The sequence below is a fragment of the Suncus etruscus genome, chromosome 3, assembly GCF_024139225.1.
Source record: "Suncus etruscus isolate mSunEtr1 chromosome 3, mSunEtr1.pri.cur, whole genome shotgun sequence".
NCBI classification, from domain to species: domain Eukaryota; kingdom Metazoa; phylum Chordata; class Mammalia; order Eulipotyphla; family Soricidae; genus Suncus; species Suncus etruscus.
In genome coordinates, this window is record NC_064850.1 from 42611112 (window position 1) to 42634454 (window position 23343).

The 23343-nt window shown below is 51.7% G+C and overlaps 2 protein-coding genes across 2 annotated transcripts in view; one reads left to right on the forward strand and one right to left on the reverse strand.

Moving 5' to 3' along the window:
* SETD3 (SET domain containing 3, actin histidine methyltransferase) overlaps positions 1 to 2401 on the reverse strand; it is a 40623-nt gene extending 38222 nt beyond the window's left edge. Inside the window, exon 1 of the mRNA XM_049769817.1 lies at positions 2271 to 2401. The gene's annotated coding sequence lies outside the window, so the exon portion shown is untranslated. The remainder of the gene's footprint in view (positions 1 to 2270) is intronic.
* A 480-nt stretch (positions 2402 to 2881) lies between these two features.
* CCNK (cyclin K) lies at positions 2882 to 23065 on the forward strand. Its single transcript, XM_049769818.1, has 11 exons — positions 2882 to 3006; positions 11895 to 12144; positions 12633 to 12714; positions 13836 to 13967; positions 17399 to 17504; positions 17776 to 17833; positions 18804 to 18973; positions 19215 to 19498; positions 20302 to 20335; positions 20728 to 20799; positions 21930 to 23065. The coding sequence occupies exons 2-11, from the start codon at positions 11948 to 11950 to the stop codon at positions 22550 to 22552; spliced, it is 1758 nt and encodes a 585-aa protein (XP_049625775.1). The 5' UTR covers positions 2882 to 3006; positions 11895 to 11947; the 3' UTR covers positions 22553 to 23065.
* Positions 23066 to 23343: the final 278 nt, after the last annotated feature.

The following is a 23343-nucleotide window of genomic DNA, read 5'->3' on the forward strand; positions in this document are numbered from 1 at the left end:
ACAATTTTACGCTCGGTGCCAGAAAACAGAAGAGAAACTTTCATTTCTATAGTACATGTGTATAGAATAAAGGGTTCTAATCGCCATCAAAGATCAATTCTAGTCAAGAAAAAAAAAAGGAAAGAAAAACAAACCCATGGAGATGCTAGCATAATGGAAAACAGAGAGGCAAAGCTCACAAAACATTTCAAAGCTTCGGCCTAGAGTTACATTTTGGAGACTAAATTCCAATTTTGAATACAGAAAGAAAGGAAGGCAGGCATGAAAGGGAGTAGGAGATGGATGAAAAAGCCCAGGCTGTTTGGGGTTCCAATGAATAAAAAGGTTGTTCTGAAGTTGCTTGAGAGCTTGGCGTGGCAACCTACTTTCTTTGAACCAGAGAAAGGAGGCACCTTAAATTGTTAGATGGCCCCCAAAATATCAATCACCACTGCCCCTGGGACACATTGGGGAGGGCGAGACAGCCTGCATGGATATAACAATGTATCAAGTCCAATCAGGTCTTGTCGACCCCCTTCGACCCCACATTGAAGGATGAAGAGGAAAATGGTTCTTGATTTGGCTCTCATCAACAAAAATATGTGTACACACACACACACACACACACACACACACACACACTCTTACTTTTTCAACGGGTCAGTTCAGCAACAAAAATATGTGTGTGTGTACGCACACACACAGTTTTTCAACGTGTCAATTCAGCTTTAAAATCCCAGGGCAGTCATTTTCAAGGGAGCATGTATGTGGTGCTTTTACGGCGGGCCACCCGCCAGCTGGGCTACCCCATGCCCCATCCGCCTGTTCCAGGATTCCAGGAGCGCACATGGCCAGCCGCGCCCTGGGTCCGGAGGGGGGCAACTCTCCAGCCACTTCTTCCCCCACGCAAAGCTCACCTCCCTTTCCCCGCAGATGGGGGCTGGCCTTTCTGCTTCTGAAACATCAACCGCCTACATTTATTTTGCACACAGGAAAGAGGCATTCCCGAGACCAGACCTGTCTACTTGCACCGCAGGGTGAGGGAGGGAGGGAGGGAGAAAGGCCGCCAACCCCTAGAGACACCCCATCACCACTGAGGAACCCAGGGGTGGAGGATGGGAATGGGGGTGCAAGCTGTGTCACCGGGAGAAAGAAGAGTTTGGCGGCCCCGAAGACCAACTCGAAGCAGCGGCTGCGTCTCCCGAGTAGGGCAACCGAGTGAGTGGAAGGTGGCCAGGGCACGTGGGAAGATGACCTAGTTCCACGCCTGGCTGGGTCCCAGGAAAGGGATGGAGGCCCCCCGATGGGGCTGGGAGAAAGAGGGAAGGAGGGATGGAGGGAGGGAGGGAGGAAGGAAGGAAGGAAGGAAGGAAGGAAGGAAGGAAGGAAGGAAGGAAGGAAGGAAGGAAGGAAGGAAGGAAAGAAGGAAGGAAGGAAGGAAGGGAAAAAAGCAAGGAAAGGAAAGAAAAATAAAAATAAAAGAGAAAAAGAAGGAAGGAAAAGGAAGATAAAAAGGGAAAAGGAATAAAGGAAAGGAAAGGAAAAGGAAGGGGAAAAAGGAAGGAAGGAAGGTAAGAAGGAAAGAAGGAAAGGAAAAATAAAAGTAAAAGAAAAAGGGAAGAAAAGGGAAGAAAAAAAGGGGAAAAGAATAAAAGGAAAGAAGGAAGGAAAGAAAGAGGAAGGGAGGGAGGAAGGAAGGGAGGAAGAAGGAAGGAAGGAAAAGGAAGATAAAAAAGGGGAAAGGAATAAAAGAAGGAAAGAAGGAAGGAAGGAAGGAAGGAAGGAAGGAAGGAAGGAAGGAAGGAAGGAAGGAAGGAAGGAAGGAAGGAAGGAAAGGAGGAAGGAAGGGAAAAAAAGAAGGAAAGTAGGATGGAAGCGGGCTGCAGCCGGCCGGCCGCTTGCACACACGCAGCCCCGGAGCCAGGTGCGGGTCCGTCCCTGCCGGCACCTGCGCCACTTCGGGGGGCGTGGGGCGTGGGGCGCGGGCCCCGAAGCGGACTTGGGTGGGTGGGCGGGCAGGGCAGGGCCAGAGGGAGAACAGCCTAGCGGCGCCCCAGCTGCAATCCCAGCCCCGGGGCCCGGCCCGCACCCGCCGTCACAGCCCAGGCCCCGGGGCTCAGACCGCGGCCCCGCGCAGCAGCGGCCCGGGCCCGCAGCGAACGCCGCCCCGCTACGTCGCGGGCCCGGGTGGGCCGGGGCGGCCCGGCCAACCAAGCACGGGAGCCCGGGACGTCCCACGAGTCGCCACGGGCAGCGCGCGCGCACAAGCTCGGGCCGCCGCCGACACTCACCTGCCCGCTGGCCCCTTCGGCCCGGACCCCACCGTCCGCCTCAAGCAAGCCCAGGCGGCGGCGGCGGCAGCCGGACGGGAGGGGCTGGACGGCGGCCTGACACGGCCCCGCCGCCGCGGCCCAACCCCGTTCCGCCCGCCCGCCCCTCGGGTCCCGCCTCCCCACCGCCGCCGCCGCCGCTCATTGGTCCGCTGCTCCGAAGCCACGCCTCCTCCGCTTGGCCGTCCCGCCTCTCGACTTCCTCATCACTGATTGGCCCAGAGCGGCCGACTCGGCCTTCACTCATTCAGCTCTAGGACTCTTATTGGCTGAGCGGCACCCACGCTCGGTTTGTGATTGGACAACGGGAGCGTCTTCCTTTCTCCGAGCCCCGCCTCCGAGCCCGCTTCCCACTTCGGTTAGGCACGTTCGCGGTTGCTTCCGAATTCCCTCTCGCCGTGGGGAGGGCGGGGCCCCGTGACGGGTCACGCCTCCTGCGCGCGCCGGCCCACACTGCCTTGCGAGGCGGGGCTCTGGCCGAAAAGGTCCCGCCCCTTTCCGCTTGGGCCAACTTCAACTCTCTTCTGATTGGCTGGAAGGCGCAGCACCGCCCCCTTCGGCGCCACCGGCGCCGCCGTCGTTTCTGGACCGCCGCCTCCGACGCAGCTTGATGACGTAGCGCCCTGACTTTCCACGTCCAAGATGGCGGTGGTCGGACCGAAGCGCCGTCGTTGAAGGAGCTTACCTGAGGCGAACGGTGAGTTTCGGGCCGATTGGAAGCTGTGCTTCACCTCTCCTGAAGCCCTGGAGAGCGGGGAAGACTCTGGTTGCCTTCCGGCATGGCTAGCTGCGTCTCTTCCTGCATCCCGCCCGTCCGAGCCGTCCACCACCCCCATCCAGGGGTGTAGCGTGAAGTTAGCGGGAGATGGCGGGACTGGCGGTGGGCGAAAGGCTCGGGCGCCGGATCCGGGCGCGCAGGGTCCAGTCGACTTCCAGAGCTCTCCAGAAATTGGGGGCGGTATTCCCGATCTCACACCCGGAACCTCTCGGCCCACGTCTTCCTTTGGGGGCTGGTTTGGGTCACACCCGGCTGCGCTCAGGGGTTCCTCCTGGCTCCGCGCTCAGAAATCGCCCCTGGCAGGCTCTCTTGGGAGACCCTGTGAGGTGCCGGGATCCGAACCACCGTCCTTCTGCATGCAAGGCAAACGCCCTACCTCCATGCGATCTCTTCAACCCATTTCCGTCTCTTTTCTTTTTTTTTTTAAAGCAGCTGTCCAGCCCAGTTCTTTGCCATTTTGGGGCGCTCCACGCAAGATGCGTACGAATGATCTTTAGTGGAATGGAAGCCCCCAGGAGAGGGGCCTTTCTGGTCAATACCTAAAAACGCCCTGCGGGTTATTATGGATGGGAGATGGTGGTTGGGGAACTGCTAAATAGTTGGGGTATGATGGTTAGTGGGATTGGGGAGGGGGGGAGTATCTGTCAAATAGTCCTGGCTCTAAGTGTAAAGATTATTCAGGATCGTTTGATTTTTCTTTTCTGTCATTACCATAGGTGTTCCGGTTTAAGGTTTCTCCCCTTTTCTTTCATTTTTATTCTGCTGAGAGGTTAATGTGTTAATTGGCTTGTCATCAGTTAACGGGTCAGTTCATTTAAAAGTGCACGTGTAGTCGTCTTATGTTAAAAATATAATTTACGGGGCCAGAGAGATAGCATGGAGGTAAAGCGTTTGCCTTGCATGCAGGAGGTCAGTGGTTCGAATCCCGGCATCCCATATGGTCCCCCGAGCCTGCCAGGGGCGATTTCTGAGTGTAGAGCCAGGAGTAACCCCTGAGCACTGCCGGGTGTGACCCAAAAACCAAAAAAAAATTATATATATAATATATATAGTCATATATATGTGTTTTATATTTATATATAGTCAAAATATATATAATTTGCAGGCCGGAGAGATAGCACAGCAGCGTTTGCCTCGCAAGCTGCCGATCCAGGACCTAAGATGGTTGGTTCAAATCCCGGCATCCCACAGGGTCCCCCGTGCCTGCCAGGATCTATTTCTGAGCAGATAGCCAGGAGTAACCCCTGAGCATCGCTGGGTGTGGCCCCAAAACATATATATGTTTATTATATATATAAATATATATATTTATATATATAAATATATAAATTTATATATATATAAATTTGCGGGGCCGGAGAGATAGCACAGTGGTAGGGCATTTGCCTTGCATGCAGAAGGACGGTGGTTCGAATCCCGGCATCTTACATGGACCCCTGACCCTGCCATTTCTGAGCATAGAGCCAGGAGTAGCCCCTGAGTACTGTCGGGTGTAACCCAAAAACTATATAACTATATATATAAAACTATATATAACTATATATATAAAATTTGCACCAGTACTAGACAGTAAAGGAATTTTTATAATGACTAGACTCTAAAATTTAGGACAGGCCTTAAATATTTGTTTTTGTTTAGAGACCATACCTATTAGTGCTCAGAAATACTCCGGCAGCCTATGGGATGCCAGGGATTGAACCCTATCACATGTGCCTGCACTGTGCTATCACTCCAGCCCCTAGGCCTTAAATTTTAAAGCCATTTCTATTAAAGGTAAGTGTCATAGAGGAAAAAAATTGCTCATAATTTGGCCTACAGAATGAGCTGTCTCTTGAGAGTCTAGAAGGAAGAAAATATTTTATGTGTTTTCTCTAAGACTGGGGAAGTACAAAGAAAATCCAGAGGGAGTAGTCAGAATAATTAAGATTATAATATCTCATTAGATTATATCTAATTTATATTTTTAAGCATGCAAGGCAAACATCTTATCCACTGTTGATGTGTTATTCCAGCCACGATCAGGGTTTGGATTTTTGTTTTTCATTTTTTTTTTTTTGCTTGTTTGTTTGTTTTTAATCCCCCCCTAATTATCAAGGAACTGCAAGTTAAGACCACAGTGAGACATCATTTCACACCTCTAGAATGGCTTACATCAGCAGCCATAACAAAGTGCTGGAGATGGTCTGGGAAAAAGGGAATTCTGGGGCAGCCCTTTTGGAAAATGGTTTGGAGCCTTCTCAGGAAGCTGAAGGTAGATCGCGTATAATTGGGTAGTTTCTCTTTTGAGAAAGAACACCAAAATACTAACCCAAGGAGCTAATAAATGCCCCCAATGTTTTATTACAGTATTGCTTAAAATGGTTTAAATATGGAAGCAACTGAAGTGTCTGATAACTGGCACACAATGAAATACTGGCATTTAAAAAAATGAAATTTTGGGGGACTGGAGCAGTGGCACAAGCGGTAAGGCCTTGTCCATGCTAGCCTAGGACGGACTGCGGTTCGATCCCCCAGCATCCCATATGATCCCCCAAGCCAGGAGCAAATTCTGAGTGCATAGCCAGGATTAACTCCTGAGCATCACCGGGTGTGGCCAAAAACAAAAAAAACAAAAGTTTTGGGGCTGGAGAAATAACACAGTGGTAGGGCATTTGCCTTGCATGCAGCTGACCTGGGACAGACCCGGGTTCAATTTCCGACATCACATATGGTCTCCCTAGTCTGCCAGGAGCGATTTCTGAGCACAGTGCCAGGAGTAACTCCTGAGCGCCTCCGGGTGTGACTCAAAAAAAATAAAAATAAATAAATAGAGTTTTGGGGGGCCAGAGCTATAGCACAGCTTGTAGGGCATTTACCTTGCATGCAGCAACCCAGGTTCAATTTCTGGCATCCCATATGTTCCCCCAAGCCTGCCAGGAGCGATTTCTGAGCAGATGTGGCCCAACAAAAAAGAAAAAAGAAAAGGAGGAGGAGGAGGAGGAGGAGGAAAAGAAAGAAAATGAAATGTCATTCACAGCAATAATGGAAGGAATTTAGAGATGCAAAACTAAGGAGAAACCAGATAAATTCTGGATGGTATCACCTGTGTGTGCAGTTTAAGGATATAAAGTTGATGAAAAAAAAACAAAAGTTTTGTTTTTTGTTTTTTTTTTGGGTCACAGCAGCACTCGGGTTACTCCTGGCTCTATGCTCAGAAATCACTCCTGGCAGGCTCAGGGGACCATATGGATGCCGGGATTCAAACCAAATCGCGTATAATTGGGTAGTGTAATTTGGGGGTGTAATGTCGAGTTTCTGAAAATGACATGGAGACCAGATTGAGGAAAGGCAGTGATGGCCAGTTTAATGACAAGCTTTGACTTTGTCCTTTACTTGGTGTATTACTAAAGCAAGTTATTCCTGCTCTCTGGCCCTGCTTCCTCTGGCACAAGTCGACCCTCAGCATCCTCGATTGTCTTGAATCTAGATTTTGCTAGAGGGTATTGCAACACCACAAATGTGGTGGGAAAGTGGGGGTGTTTCTTTACCCTGGGGTAAGATGTAAGACTTAACGTCAGGTGATGGAAAGGCTGTGAGAGGGTGTTTACAAGGCTTCATGAGCTGGAGCAGTAGGTGCCCAGCGTTGTTAGGAGGTCAAGCCGTTCATTATTCTCCACCTTCTCAATGCCAGAACAGAGAAGAATCAGCTCCTATAATTAGGACAGGAATGAAGAGGAACCCTAATTAATAATACTCAGCGATGCCATTACCTGCTTAAGTTACTCAGGTTTCATTCATGGCAGTGGCCAAATGGTTAGTCAATGAGTAAATATTACTGTCTGTCTCACAGGAATGTCTTAGTCAGGGAGAGAATTGGATGACTTAGACTATCATTTTTAACTTTTAAGTGTCCATAGTCTAATATTTTGAAAAAATGCAGTAACTTTTTATCATGTATAACTGTATCTCACATTCCCGAAATGCCTTGACAGGTTGCTTGTTGGTGGAGATTCTTCTTTGTGGAGCTTGCAAATCTCTCAGTTATTTGCAATAATCATGACTTTAGGATCTCATGAAAACAAAATGTACTGCGGAACTAGGTTATAGAAGTTATAGGTAATAGAAGTGAAGGAAAGATTTTTTTTTTTTTTTTTTTTTTTTTAGGGAGAGGAATGATTGGGAGGGAAACGTGTGTCTCAGCCTTCCTGACAGTCACCCTTGTTTCCTTCCTCATTTCCTGTCCTGGGCTTGGTGGGGTTTCTTGTTTCTGTCCCTTTTGGAATATCCTGGAAGAATTACAGGAGGCCCTGTTATGGCCCCAGTGACAAAATTTTGGATTAAAGGACTTTATTCTAGGAGCTGGAGTGATAGTACCATGGCCAGGGTGTTTGCCTTGCATGAGGCCAATGTAGGTTCAATCCCCAGCACCCATATGGTCCCCTGAACCAGATAGGAATAATTAATCACAGAGGGGAGAGCCTGGAGTAAGCCCTGAGCATTGCTAGGTGTGACCTGAATACAAACAAAAAAGGACTTTATTCTGCTGACATAAATAATAGATTCTTTGGGTGGTCTCTCTGCTCTGGACTTCAGAGCGCTTTCTGTACTAGATGTACTTGGAATTGAGTGTGAACATATTTGTGATTTAATCTCTGGCATAAGAGCCTCTACTCTCTTTTCATCTATCTGGGTTTTTCCTCACCCGTTACTCAGCCCCTTTCCATGCAGCTGGCTCGATCACTGAACTTCCAGAGTGCAGAGACACCCTGATTTACCTCCTCCTTTAGGGTGATTTTGTGGGTTTCTGTCTCTCTCCCCCTCTCCCTCTTTTTCTCTCCCTCTTCTATTCCTCTCTTCTCTTTCCCCCTCTTCTCCTTTCCCTTTCTTCTCCTCTCCTCTTTTCTCTCTTCTCTCTCTCCCTCCCTCTCTCCTTCCCCTCTGTTCAAATTTTTCTTTTCCTTCTTGCCTTGGAGAAACCGACTTGGAGAGACCAACTCCCCAGGATCAGCCCTTGGTGGTCAAGCCCTGGGCACCCTCCCCCTTTCCTGAGCATTCCTCACCTTCTCCTTTGGGGAAAATGAGTCACTATTATGGACCTTTCTGTGCCTTCACAGCCCTGCAGGCACTCAGAAGATGCCTTCTCTTTCTATACATATGTGTGCGCACATGTGTGTTCATGTCATGGAAACACAGTTCCAGTTCTGCCCCGTGTGGCCCATTGCCAGTGCTCACTGATCAGGACATCTCGAACCATTCTAGTGTCCCATAGCCTGCCCATTCATGCTTCCTCGGCCTTTGTCACTGCACTGTAAACTGCCTTAAAGCTGCCATCCTCTCCAGTGTGGGGGTGGGGCCACAATGCCAGTTCCTTCTCCTCCATTTCCTAATGCAGTTCAGGGGCCCCAGTTCCACATTTCCTGGACACTCCTCCTCCTTTCCTGGCCTGAGGGACCCCTTCTGTTTCTGCAAATTCTTTTTTTTTTTTTTTTTTTTTTTTTTTGCAAATTTTTGACACCAATAGCAGATGCTCTCTTCATTGTCCTGTCCTCATAACCCTGCAACCTCTGTCACTGCTTCTGTGGAGGATTGTCCTACACAGAGACCAAGTTCTGGGATAAAAACTTGTAGGGTACCAACAGTGTCCTGCATCCAAAGGTTTTGGAAGCACAATTTTGAATAGAGGGTTTGACTTTCTGCACTGATGTGTGGTTAAGGCAGGTTCTTTCCCCAACTTCACATACACAGAAGCAGTTCAGCCTTGGTGCAGAGTAATTAGGAGCTAGAGGGAATGGGGTGCCTAGGTAGTCATATCTGATTTCCCCCAACTTGTTTGAGGGGTGTATTTGGGCCATAATAGGGGACCCTGCAGTGCTGGAGATGAAACTTTTCTGGGGGGGGAAGAAATTTGAAAATCACAACTGGTTCAAGTACTTCAGTGATGATCGTTATAGGCCAGACCCTTAGGTGATAGTTAAAACCTCAAAGAAAGGGGCCGGAGAGATAGCATGGAGGTAGGGTGATTGCCTTTCATGCAGGAGGTCATCGGTTCGAATCCCGGCGTCCCATATGGTCCCCCGTGCCTGCCAGGAGCAATTTCTGAGCATGGAGCCAGGAGTATCCCCTGAGCACTGCCGGGTGTGACCCAAAAACCACAAAAAAAAAAAAAAAAACCTCAAAGAGAAACCAGTATTTGAGATTGCGGTGCCAGATACCTACCCCCACCCCTCAGTCCTCATGGCTGTGCTGGTTATAGCTAAAGCTCCTTTGAGACTTGGAGCTTTATTCCCCACCCAGTGGGCAGGCTGGGCCCTAGAACTCACTTCTGCAAGGGAACGGAAAGAGAAGAAAATTTAACTGCAAGAGACTAGCCAGAGGGGCCGGAACAGTGGCGCTAGAGGTAAGGTGTCTGCCTTGCAAGTGCTAACCTAGGACAGACCGAGGTTTGATCCCCTGGTGTCCCATATGGTCCAAGCCAGGAGCGATTTCTGAGCGTAGAGCCAGGAATAACCCCTGAGCGTCACCGGGTGTAGTCCAAAATCCAAAAATAAATAAATAAATAAATCAAATAAAAGTGCTTTTGATTTATATAGAAAGCATCCTCAAGAGACATCTCCCCAAACACATCCTTTCCATCCTTTCTTCCCCTACCTGGAACTAGTTTTTTTCTCTTTTGTTTCTGTTTTTTGTTGGTTTGCTGTGGGTGCCATACCTGCTGGTGCCCAGGGGTTATTCCTCCCTCTGCTCTCAGGAATTATTCCCAGTAGCGCTCTGGGAACCACATGGGATGCCGGGGATTGAACCTAGGTTAGCTACATCAAGGCCAGTGCCTTTCCCATTGTGCTATCTCCCTGGCCCCAACCCCTCTTACTCTTGCCCAGTTAGGTTGGGGTTGGGGCACAGTGGAGGGGGACTACCCCAGTATTCTTCAGGCTTTGCTCTTGGGTCAGTGCTAGGGTCACTTCAGGAGGGGCTCTGAAGATGGAATCTGGGCCTCCCGCATGTAAAGTTGTGGCCAGCGTGTGACAGACATCATATCCCCTTCTGCTCTGGTGTTTGGTTTGGGGCTATTCTTTCATCTCTTATTCACATTCTCTCTATGTTATCCTGCAACTTGCTGGCTCAAAATCTCTCCCTGCCAGTACTTCAAGGCCTTTCCTAGTCACACTTTTTGTAATGCATGTTGGTTTGGGGTTGGGAGAATCTTTATCCTGCGATGCTCAGAGCTTAGGAACAACCGGCGGGACCCACATGCTAGGCAAGCACCCTTGGTCTTCATTTTAATAGCTGCATTGTAGACTAGGTTGTGTGCATGCTGTAGGTCATTTGGGTGGTATCAGTTTATAGCACTGTTGCCGTGAACTATTCAGAGCCTATTCCAAGACGTGGAGTCGTGCATCAGAGCAAAGATGGCTCTGTTGTTTGGCGGGTGTTAACACGCCAGATTCCTCTCTGTGAGCTGCGATTAGGGATTCCCTCCACTCAACTACTAGGTGACAAATGATCCCTTCATGTGGGCCTTTTCCTGTGTACTGGGCCATTTTATATTCACTGGCCTATGGTGGCCCAATTCACTCAGTAGCTTAGATTCATGCACAGGGGTGCCAGTTCTCTAGATACTGGATTCTTCCTAGGGCCCTAAAGGAGCAATGTGGTACCTTGGAAAGGCCAAACTGGGTTAACTGAAGGGCCCTGATCCAAGCCAGGTCAGCAGACAACTTCCTGCAGCCCTACTGCAGCTGTCCCCTCTTGGCCTTTCTGCTGCTAGGCATGAAGGTTTATTTTCTCTGATCAGTTAACAGTTAACAGGTCCCTTGTGAGCTCTGGTTCAGAGGTTTTGTGTTTATTTGCTCAGTTGTGGCACTTTTAGAGAACCACCTTCTTGTGAATGAAGAAAAAACTGAGGAAGTTAGCAGTTTAAAGGAATTCTGCCTTACCCTGCGACTCCTCAAATCATTGCTGCTGTCCCCCACCCCTGGCTCATGATGCTCACACCTGTGACGTGTGCAGCTGGGACTGTATCCAACACAGTGCCTTTTCTAAGAGAAAGTGTCTATATGAATGGGGGGGGGGGGCGGAGAGACAGGAGCCATAGCATAATGGGGAGGGCATTTACCTTGCATGCGCCTAATTTGGGTTTGATCTCCAGCATCCCACTTGTTCCTCCCGAGCACTGCCAGGAGTGATTCCTCAGCGCAGAACTACGAATCAGCCTTGAGCACTGCTGGGTGTGGCTAAAAAAATGAAAAAAGAAGAAAACTAGAAACTGGACCCTGAATCTTTAGAGGCAGGGGGGGATAGGCCCGGGTTTTACTGGAGACGGAGTATGAACCAACACCTGAGAACACTAGTCCAGGGAAAGAAGGCTGGCAAGAAAGGTGGATCTTTAGGGGCCTGAGAGATAGCACACAGTAGGGTGTTTGCCTTGCATGCAGCTGACCCAGGACAGATGGTGGTTCGAATCCCATCATCCCATATGATCACCTGAGCCTGCCAGGAGCAATTTCTGAGTGCAGAGCCAGGAGTAACCCCTGAGCACCACCAGGTGTGGCCCCCAAGAAAAGGGAAGGCAGACTTTCTTGTTCTCTCCTGAAACTGTACAGATTTAACCCTTCGGACTCATGGGGAGGGTGGGAGGGAATTCTCTTCCTTAAGTGCCCTGCCTGAAAAGTGGCTCTTTAGCACTAGGTTTCCTGCAATTGGGTGTGTCTCTTGGAGCTCACCTGGCTTCCTCCTGCTGTTGTTTGTCTGGGAAACTTTGAGTCTGAATGGGGCACTGCTATAAGCACGATGGGGGCCTGTCCTCATCTCTCTGGCCTCTTTTCTCCTAGGAGTCCCAAGAGTTTTCAAGAGTCATTGGGGAAGCACAAATCTGCCTCAATAAATGAAGGAGAACAAGGAAAACTCCAGCCCTTCGGTAGCCTCAGCCAACCTGGACCACACCAAGCCATGCTGGTACTGGGATAAGAAGGACTTGGCCCACACGCCCTCACAGCTGGAAGGACTTGACCCCGCCACTGAGGCCCGCTACCGCCGAGAGGGAGCCCGCTTCATCTTCGATGTGGGCACGCGCCTAGGACTGTATCCTTCTTCAGAGGTGGGGGTCTGCCCCAGTGCCAGCAGTGCAAAATCCTCAAAGACAGCATCAGCTGCACATGCCCCACGACTCAGTTCCAATGTGCTGGACCGTTTCTGGGGGTTTCTATTTCCTGGCTGAGAATAACTCTGTAGACATAGGGACTAGGGATGTAGCTCAGATGGGAGAAGCCCAGATTCTAAATCCACCACCAGCACTGCCATCCTCAACCCCCCACTTCTTTAAAAAATACGAGTAATAGGGTAAGTGTAAAGGCAGAAGTGAGTGGGTGACCACATAGAGGAGAAAACATACAGTGAGCACAGGTGAAGGCCGGAGGGAACAGCCCTGCCCTGCTCTGGTTATACTGTTTGGGCCAAACTGTCCTGGTTCTGGCCACATTCTCACCCCAAAGCCTCTGTTCTCTTGCTGCCAGTGTGACTGTCATTCTTCTTTCCTCACTGTGAGCAAAAGTTCTTAACCAGAACCACAGACACTATGACACTCTGGCCACTGGAATAATTTATTTCCACCGCTTCTATATGTTCCATTCCTTCAAGCAGTTCCCACGATATGTAAGTATTAAAATTGGGCTAGAATTTCCTACCCCCAGTATACTTCTCTGGGTGGTTTCGTAGACTAGAAGACTTTTTTTTTTTTTTCAATCTTCTTTCTTTTGGAGAAATATTTCTTCTTTTTTTTTTTTTTTTCTTTTTTGGTTTTTGGGTCACACCCGGCAGTGCTCAGGGGTTACTCCTGGCTGTCTGCTCAGAAATAGCTCCTGGCAGGCACAGGGGACCATATGGGACACCGGGATTCGAACCAACCACCTTTGGTCCTGGATCGGCTGCTTGCAAGGCAAACACTGCTGTGCTATCTCTGCAGGCCCGAGAAATATTTCTTTATAGCACTTTATGAGTTTGGAGCTCACCTCCAAGAACAGAACCAGAGCTGACACTAAGAAGCATTTTTCTCATGGTGGCAGAAGCCAGCTGGGGCTGTATAAGCTCACAGGAGGGAAGTGCGTGGGCAGTGGCATGAGGACACAGTCACCGAATTGGGGGCCACCTTTCCATTTATAGAATTCCTAGCCTGAAGTTTGCAGAAGTAAAAAAAAAAAAACCTTTTTCTGATTTCATCCTCTGGCATCTGCTTTGCTCACATTTTTTTCTACCAGGCTGGCGGGCCCCCACACCTAAAGGTACTCAGTGCTTAGTCCTGACTGCGCATAGAAATCACTCCTGGCAGTACTGGGTAACCTATGGGATCGAGCCCAGGTCAGCAACATGTGAGATCAATGCCCTCCCTGTTGTGCTTTTGCTCCATCCCCATGTGACTTTTTTTGGGGGGGGGGCACACCCGGTGATGCTCAGGGGTCACTCCTGGCTTGGGGGATCATATGGGACGCCGGGGATCAAACCACGGTCCATCCTAGACTAGCACGTGTAAAGCAGGTGCCTCACCGCTTGCACCACCGCTCCGGCCCCACCCCATGTGACATTTTTTTGAAATTAAACTTCAGACCCTTGGCAGTACTAAGTGGAAGTGCCTATTACAGTTAACTTCCCTTGCTCTTTGGAGATTGCACATTTGTAAGATGAGGAGGAAGAGGGTGGAAGGAGAACTTGCTCTGGGACTCAGGTGCCTGGTCACTGTGAGCCCGGTAGCCATCTCAGGAACACTTTCTCCCTTTCAGGTGACAGGAGCTTGTTGTCTCTTCCTTGCTGGCAAAGTAGAAGAAACGCCCAAAAAATGTAAAGACATTATTAAAACAGCTCGTAGTCTGTTAAATGATGTGCAGTTCGGCCAGTTTGGAGATGACCCAAAGGTAAGAGTCAAAACTTGGTAGCTTTTTGGATTTGGTTGTTTTGTTTTACTTTTTTGAGCTACCCCTGGTAGTGCTGGGGGTCCTGGGGTTACTGGGGTTAGACCCATAGTTTCTTCCTATGAATACCCAATATTGGTATAAGGCTTCCTGGTGGTGATTTGATGCAGAAGCTGCTTTGTGACCCGAATCCCCACTGGTCTGCTCAGTCCCTGCAAAGGCCATTGTGAGAGAAGCGGGACAGGTGCAGTTTGCACTTGAGCGGTGCCTGCATCCGAGCACTTTGGGATGATGGTGCAATTGTAGAGCTAAGAAGGAGTCCCGTAGGGCATCAAGTGCCCTTCCCCCAAGCCCAGCTGTGATGCAGACCTGTCTCCGGGAGTTCTGCGTGGCCTCCATAGTGCCCTCTGATCTCTTGCCTAGCACAGCCTCTGGGCAGATGGTACTGTAGGCAGCAACTGGCATTCACGGTGGCAAGACCACAGCTGTGAAGCTCCATGCCAGTCACGGTTGGAGAACTGGATCGGCTCCTCTGCTCACACCGCACAGAGAAGTGTGTCTGCTCTCCCTCCCCCAAAGATGTCTGTGTCCCTGCTCTCTCACCAAGGAGTTCCCATCCCCTCTGTTCTTCCAGGAACTCTCAAAGAGAGACCCAGGAGGTATAGTTGGCACTAGTCTGTAAGCTCTGTGGTTTAGGAACTCTGGGTTGGGCCTCCATCATACCCAAGATGGAAATGTTCCTGGTGACTTGGTTGGTTACTCCTTGGTTCTTTCTGGGAGTGCTTAAAAACTATGATACTTGGGGCCAGAGTGATAACACAGCGGTGAGTATGTTTGCCTTGCGCATAGCCGACCTAGGTTTGAATCCTGGCATCCTGTTTGATTCCCCAAATATCTCCAGGAATGAGCAGGGTGCAGAGCCAGGTGTGGCCAAAAACCAACCAAACAAATGGTAATGTTCGTAGCAGACTCAACAAGGACTGACGAAAATCTGAAAGTCCAGTTACCTACACGTGCAAATGTGAGGCTGTGTCAGGAATTTTCAATTGTTTTCAAAAGGTCAATTCACATGCTGCTTCACAGTAGCATTTTGGGGTCAAGCCCCTTGAGAAGGACTCTGCACACTGGCCCTCGGGGGTCCCAATTGCCCACCCATGCCACTGTGGTGTTCTGGACAGCACATTTGATAGGCCCATGACTGACTCTTTGGAGGAGGGACCTGGACCACGTAGGGTCACACTATAGCCACGTCTTTGTCACAGGCCACAGCGTATCTTGTGGCTATTTACTGCAGTTACCTGTTGTGCCCCACAAAGCTGGCAGTGCAAGATGGGGGTGTAGATTGTGTGTGTTGCCCAAGGATGCCTTTTTCCCACTCTCCTTTACAGCAGGACTTAACAGCCCCAAGCTTAGAGTGGGAGAAGGGGCAGCCCTGTCACTCAGCCTGCTCCAAGGCAGTGACCACACCTAGCCCTGCCCCCACTCATGATATGGGGCACCACGAATGCTCCTTGGCAGAGAGAGGTGTGGCTCCTTGGAAGAGGCCTTCCAGGCAGATAGAAACAAGCCAGGCAGGAAACAGAAGATCAGAGTAGCTGAATTGTTGGGCCCCATGCACATAGACAGGGCTATGCGCCTCCCTGCTGTTATTCTCTGAACGAGGGGCTGACCAATGGATGCCCAGTCCCCAAACAGGTGACCTGACTGACTGGCATGGCCACAGTGCCCCAGATCTTCCTGAGTGGTGGAGTATCGCCTTGCAGCTAAGCAAGCATGGGGGTCCCCACAGGCTGTGCAGGGCCAAGGAACAACCTTTCAGGAGTGAAGGGTGCCCTGACCTGTTACTATGTTATTAGCTCCTCCAGTGAGTGCTAGAAACAAGGCGAAGGCAGGCCTTGGGCTGCCTGGTGATGGTCTAGGCTCCAAACCCGATTGTTTCTCATTCATGTTTCAGGGAACAGGTAGTTAGAAAAACAGGAGAGGAGAACATTAGTGGGGTAGTTATTTAAACTTTGTGAAAGCATCATAAATGCTTTCCTGAAAGAACCAGGTAGGGAAAATTTTGGGTGGAAACTTAGTTTTGCCATTTCGCTTATAATAATAATGATCCTCGAAGTAGAGGCATCCCTGTGTGCGCCCAACTGTGCTGTGAATGCCAGCTCCTGGTCTGTCTTCCCCTCGCTACTTGGTTACTGCTAAGAACCCCACTTTCATTTCTCTGCGCAAGCAGAATTCCCTGAGAGTCGCCGTTGTATTTTATGGTTCCTTGAACTGTGAGAGGTATGGTTGTAGAGAGGTGGGTTCAGGTATGTGGGGGGATATCAACTAGATACAATGATTTCCGTTTCCTGTGGCAACGTAACATCAAAACGTCTAAAATAGACCTTACCGTGCATTTTAAAAACCATGTGTGGCATGTCATGGAGAGGAGTCAGAATAAAAACTATTAGCATAGTGACAGATGTTGATAAATCATTTGAGGTTTTTGTGGGTACAGGGGGCAGTGGCTTGGGGACATCCCCTCCCCATCAATGTCTGGGAATTGCCCATGCTTAGTGCCCTGGACTCACTCAGTCCTGGTGGCACAGGAGGACTGAACCCGGCTCCCACATGCAGAACCTGTGACTTGGTGTTCTGTCTTCCTGGCCCTAACATTAGTTTGGGAGCCACACCGGCAGTGCTCAGGGCTCACATCAGCAGAGCTTGAGGAGACATTTGGGTGCTGGGAATCGATCCCTTGTTGGCTGTGTGCATGGCAAACACCCTTCCTGGTGGTGTCTCTCCTCTCTTCATGTGCTGGCCTTTGTCTTCCACTAAGCTGTGTCCCCAGCAGCCCACAAAAAACATTCAGGAAGATTCAGCCTGTATGGGCTCCAAGTAAAGATTCAGTGTCTTTAAAGCATTTTCTACACTCTTTCACAAAGCCAGGGACATCCCAGTTAGAGCACCAATAACTTTCATTCTTCCTAGAATTAAACAAATTAAAATGGCGAGGGGGCGAACTAAACTTTAGAAAGAGGAATGAGTAACTGCCTTCCTGGGTTAGAAGTAGAGGATTGGACAGAAAAGCCATAGTATGCACAGGGCTCTGCACGGTTTATAAATGATGAAGATGGGAAATAGGTGACTCGGCTTGATCCCAGAAATAGCTAGAAGAGACCCAGCAGTTGTGGCCTCACTCATGTCATTTGTCAGTGCGTGTTCGACCAGTGTCAGGCAGTCCACACTGTCCTATTCAACCTCTTGCCATTCCCATTCCTATGAAAATTAATTGGTCCCGGTTGAGTTTCACTAGTCGGAGCCCTTCCCGGAAGTAGGAGCATCCCTGAGCCATGGGACTCAGCAGCAAGGAGCTGGCACCCAGGAGAACTGCCCGGGGAGGCTTCCAGACCTTTCTTTGGAAGGCCCGCCCCAGCGCTAGTCTTTTCTTTCAGGAGGAGGTGATGGTTCTGGAGAGAATATTGCTGCAGACCATCAAGTTTGACCTGCAGGTGGAGCACCCATACCAGTTCCTGCTCAAGTACGCCAAACAGCTCAAAGGTAAGAACTGCTGCTTTGCTCTGGCACCGCGTCTTCATCCATCTGGTCCTGTGTTTGCTGTGCATGCCCAGCTTTCCTAGGCAGCTGCCTCTCCTCCCTCCGTGCCGTCCATTTCTAAAGGAAGGAAGCAGGAAAGTCAGTCAGGGTTTTTAAACTAGCCTAATAAGATACACCTGGAGACTAGTCACCAGGGCATTGATAAGCACTTGGGACTTAATGGGCCTCAGTCTTTTTGTTTTTGTACTAACCTGCCTGCCCCCTTTGATTCTAGGCGATAAGAACAAGATTCAGAAGTTGGTTCAAATGGCCTGGACTTTCGTGAATGACAGGTACTCCTGCCTAGTGGGGCTTTCTGGTAGGTGGGGATTTGCTGGGCCCCTCCATGCACACCCAGGTTCTGTGCAGACAACTCTGGTGGGTAACTGGCAGAACAGTCACTCACATCCCCTTCCGGCCTCCTTCCTGCCACATTCTTGTCATCATCACCTGAGTGACCCAGAAAGCCCCAGAGCAGGACGACAGGATTCCCGCTTCTGAAAAAAAACCTTTTGGTTCTGCAGAAAGACTTCTGGGCAGAAGGCTCAAAGGCCTGGAGCAGAGACTGGGGTTGGGGAGGCGATATCACTCCCTAGTGTCCCATAGAACTCTGCGCACCAGCCCCAGATTAATGAATGCAGTTTTAAAGTGGGCCTTCTGCTTCTGTGATACTTGTATCTAAATTGCAACTTGAAATAAATTCTTTTAGTAAGCCCTGAGATGATCGTGGATGCTGGGAGACAGCAGAATACTGTCAGGTATACTGTCAGAATACTGTGGCACGTAGCTCAGAGCCTCTGAATGCAGCTGCTTGCTGCTCATTTGTCTCAGGGCCATAACTAGTAGTGCTCTCGGCTTACTCCTAGCTCTGCACTTGAGGGTCATTCCGGGATCACTCTGGCCCAGAGTTTGGTGGTTTAAAGAGCTCAGATCTGGGGCCAGAACAATAGTACCGACCACCAAGAAGGCCTTTGCCTTGCACGTGGCCAACCCCAGTTTGATCCCCCGCATCCCAGATGGTCCCTGAACCTGGCAGGAGGAACTTCTGAGCACAGAGCCAAGAGCAATCCCTGAGCACCAGCTGGTGAGGGCCCCCCCCCCCCCAAAAAAAAAGGTATAAACCTTTGTATCTGGTGCCTAGGGCCCTGTCATTGCTGGAGCCTGTGGCCTTACAGTGAGCACATTTAGAGAGTCCCTCCCTGTTCCTTAGGGCTGGTCTGCCACGTGTCAACCACTTCCCATTGCCTCTGTTTTCCTTTCCAGTCTCTGCACAACACTGTCACTGCAGTGGGAGCCTGAGATCATTGCCGTGGCTGTCATGTACCTTGCGGGGCGCCTGTGCAAGTTCGAGATCCAAGAGTGGACCGCCAAGCCCATGTACCGCCGCTGGTGGGAACAGTTCGTGCAGGATGTGCCAGTGGATGTGCTAGAAGGTGCTGGGCCGGGGTCCCCAGCATGGCAGTGTGGACCCTCCCACTTTCTTCCCCCACCCTAAGCATCTTAAACTAGCGCCTCTGTCCATGCACAGAGTTGGGGGTCAGCATCTCTGTCCACGCACAGAGCCTGGGTCAGCGTCTCTCTTCATACATGAGCTGGGGTCTCTGTTGGGTAGCGGAGCAATACGGGAGCAGCGGTTGGCGTTGGCGTCTGTAGCTGACGGTGCCTTCCCTTTAGACATCTGCCACCAGATCCTGGACCTGTACTCGCAGGGGAAGCAGCAGATGCCCCACCACACCCCCCATCAATTGCAGCAGCCCCCCTCCCTCCAGTCTACACCGCAAGTGCCACCAGTGCCCCAGCCGCCGCCGCCCGCACAGGGTCCCGAGCCACCCCAGCCCCCACCCAAGGACCCGCAGCCTGTGGCCCCACCGCAGCCACCCCCGCCCCCACCGCCGGCCCAGCCGCCCAAGAAGCCATCCCCACAGCCGAGCCCCCCGCGGCAGGCCAAGCGAGCCGTGGTGAGTTGGGGCCGGGTCTCCGCTTGTCCGTCTGCCGTGAGGGCGATGCTGATCACTCTGTGGGGGCTCAGCCCTGTGCCTCTCCCCTCCACTCCCCTCTGGGGCCCTGCAGGAGGACTCGGTGCTGTTTACCAGCAGAACCCAACCTGTCAGAGCTGCAACCCGGCCTCCAGTCTGTGGCCATGCTGCTGCGGGCACCATCCCCCACAGGCTGGGATCTTGGTGCTGCTGCCAGCAGCACCTCATTCCCGTAACTGAGTAGTGGCCACTCACAGGGCTCCTATGGGCTGTGGACATCCCCACCTCTGCTGTTTAGCCGTGCTGGGGGGCTGGAGGGGCTGGATTCGCAGTCTGGGTTGTTTGCGGTGCCTTTTCCTTCTCACTCTTATCCCTGCTTGGGACCAATCCATGGGGACTTCAATCCACCTTTTCCAGAAAAGTGCTGGGTGTGACACGCAAGGTACATGGAGAAAGTGGCTCCCCGTGGTGATGTCCCAAGTGACTTGGCCCCCAGAGAAGCCTTTGGGGCAAAGGTCTGTCCCCAAACCATAGGGTCCATCTCTGGTAGATATGGAGTGGGCACCCAGTGGGAGAGTCCTTGGCCTACACGAGTGAAGCCCCGGTTTGGTCCCAGATTAGACATGCTCCCACACACTGAGGTCCTGCAGGGTGCAGTGAGGCTACGGCCTCCTGTGCCTTCAGCCCATCGCCTACTCCATCTTGGACCATGTTTGTGGGTACCCGGACCAACCACTTTTCCCCCTCAGCTAGACTCTCTTCTAATGATTCTGTTTCCTTGGCAGGTGGTCTCTCCCAAAGAAGAGAACAAAGCCGCAGGTAATTTGAGTTTGGGTCTCAGTCCACACCGCCTGACATTCACCTGCCATTCTGACTTCACTTGCTTCCACGGTACCAGAGTTTAAGGGAGCAGCAGGCTTGGGGAGGCCACAGCAAGCCCAGCCTCCCTTGTCTCAGTCATTTCTGTCCTCTCATCCCTCTCTGGATGGACCTGGACTGGTAGCCTGAGCCCTGTTTATGTGGTTTTTCACCTCTGGCCCTTCTGAAAATTTGGGGATTCACAGGGAGCCACATAGCCCTGGCTGGGAACTGCTGACTTGATCTAACTGTGGAGGGGGTGGGTAGGAGTGAGACAGCTTGGCCGCCTCTGCTGCCATCACAGAGTCTCTCTCCAGCAGCCCCTCATGTATGTAATACCCCCTTCATTCCAGAACCACCACCACCGAAAATCCCCAAACTGGAGCCGGCTCACCCACCCCTGCCACCAGCCCACCCGCCTCCAGGTGAGTGGCTTGGGCTTGGGGGGGGGGGGGCACAGGTAGGCCTGAAGTTTAGACAGAGGGAAGGAGCCTCTGAAACCAAAGGCACAATTGGGACACTTTCAGAAATAGATGTTGGGGCCAGAGCCATAGCACAGTAGAGAGGGCGTTTAACGCCTTGCACACAGCTGACCCTCCTCCTGATCCTCGGCGTCCCATTTGGTCCCCTGAGCATGCCAAGAGTGATTTCTGAGTGCTGCCGGGTATGACCCAAAAACCAGAAACAAGAAAGAAAAAAAAAGAAATGGGAGGTGCTATGAACTCCAGGTCTGCTTGAGGCTCCTGACTCACCCTATCCAGCCCCATTCTGGCCATGGGGTTTGCAGGCAAGATTGACCAGGAAAGGGGGCAGGGACAGGTTCCCGGCAGGTACCCTTCGAGGAGCTGGGCTGGAGGCAGGCCAGAGGGGTTTCTTTCTGGCTGGAATATGGGGAGGAGAGGGAGGAAAAGCTGCTGGGTTCCTGGGGAGGTGAGAAGGGAGCCTTGGGGAACAGGGTTGGTGCCAAGGGGACAGACGTGTACCCAAGACAGTGCAAGGTAGGTGGGAGGGCAAGGTCAGCCTGGGCCCACCCCCCCTCTGCTGCATGGATGTTTGTAGGGCTCAGGGTTGCTGTAGGTGGCATGGTCGGGACATCCGCACCCTAGGCTGTGTGTGTTCCAAGGGCAGGATAGACCAGGGGTGCTGAGAGGAGCTGCGTGTCTCCCATACCCCAAAGAAGCTGCAGACAGGCATGGGGACCCAAGGCTATAAGGCGTCAGGCATACCTACATTCCTGCAGGGAACCAGGGAAGGGCACAGGAACAGAGTGGGCCTTGGAAACAGGCATAGAGGCTAGGGGAGTGAGCTCTGCCGGAGCCTGGCCCAGTGGTGGGCTCAGCCCCATAGTACAGCCCTGTGGAGGACAACTGTCCCCAGGTGCTCCTCATGTGACAGATTTGGCCTCTGTCCTTCTCTCCTCTCCCCTGCATTCTTCCTGCCTTTCTCTTTTCTGCTTTTGTTTTCTGATCTTCTCTGTCCTCCTCTCCCCTCTCCCCTCTCTACTTCCCTGCCCCTCACTTCTCTGTCTTCCCTTCTCCCCTCCCCACCTCTCCAGACCGGAAGCCCCCACTGGCTGTTGCCTTGGGTGAGGCTGAGCTGCCAGGCCCTGTGGACACCAGTGACCTTCCCAAGGTGCCTATCCCTCCTCCAGCCCACCCGGCTCCAGTGCACCAGCCCCCGCCGCTACCGCACCGACCACCACCACCGCCACCGTCCAGCTACATTACGGGCATGTCCACCACCAGTTCATACATGTCCGGCGAGGGCTACCAGAGCTTGCAGTCCATGATGAAGACCGAGGGCCCTTCCTACGGGGCGCTACCCCCCGCCTATGGCCCGCCTGCCCACCTCCCCTACCACCCACATGTGTATCCCCCTAACCCACCGCCACCCCCCGTACCCCCACCCCCCACCTCCTTCCCACCACCTGCCATCCCCCCTCCTACCCCAGGCTACCCACCGCCGCCTGCTTACAACCCCAACTTCCCGCCCCCACCCCCACGCCTGCCCCCCACGCACACTGTCCCCCCACACCCACCTCCAGGCCTGGGGCTGCCACCTGCTAGCTACCCACCCCCAGCTGTGCCCCCAGGGGGACAGCCTCCCGTGCCACCCCCCATTCCTCCCCCAGGCATGCCACCTGTTGGGGGCCTGGGCCGGGCAGCGTGGATGAGATAACGGGCCTTCTCTGTTCCCCAGTGTGTTTTCATAACAACTTGAAGGGTGTTTAGCGGTGGGCAGCAGGTACCTTGTATGGCATCAGACCCTGGTACTGTCTCTGCTGGGAATATGGGGGCACATTTGACTAGCCCCACACTGGGTCAGTTCCCGGAGACAAGACACGACTGGCCACATTGGCTCAACAGCTTCTGGCCTGGCGTTCCTTGCTGTCAGGGCATCTGTCCTGGGCACTTTCAGAATGCTCTGGTTCCTCCCACATCTGCTCCCCTGCACCCATGGATCAGGGGTTCCCTTTCCCTGGAGATCTTTGTTTCCTGTCTCGAAGCTCTTGGCAAGGGCTGCCAGGAGAAGGGAAGAGTCGAACTTGGAAAGTCAAGTCTGTTTACATGGGCTGTGAGACCCTGTTCGTAGAGATCTATTTTTTAAGTGAATGTAACAACATACTGTGAATTCCATCTTGTTACAGACGAGACTCCTTCAATTTAGCCAATAAAATCTGTTCGGAAAGTCCATCCTGTGCTGTGTTTGGGGGGAGGGGAAGAAATGTGTGCAGGGGGGCCTCCACAGCTTTTGATTTTTGCTTTTGTTTTGGAGTCACACCCGGCAGCACTTAGGAAATCACTCCTGACAGGTTCTGGGAACCCTATGGGATCCTGGGATCAAGTCGAGGTCGTCCACTTGCAAGACTTCCCGCTGTGCAGTTGCTCTGGCCCCCAGTGCGATACCCTGTCTTGAAGCAGAGCTCCTCTACCCTGGCTGGGGATCCCACACTCCCTGGGATGACAGCT

What these genes read in the sequence shown, in the direction of transcription:
- CCNK (XM_049769818.1), top strand. Translation starts at nt 11,948, where the DNA reads ATGAAGGAGAACAAGGAAAACTCCAGCCCTTCGGTAGCCTCAGCCAAC. An exon ending in AGAAGAGAACAAAGCCGCAG is followed by an intron (nt 20,336 to 20,727) that starts GTAATTTGAGTT and finishes CCTTCATTCCAG; the next exon opens with AACCACCACCACCGAAAATC. An exon ending in ACCAGCCCACCCGCCTCCAG is followed by an intron (nt 20,800 to 21,929) that starts GTGAGTGGCTTG and finishes CCACCTCTCCAG; the next exon opens with ACCGGAAGCCCCCACTGGCT.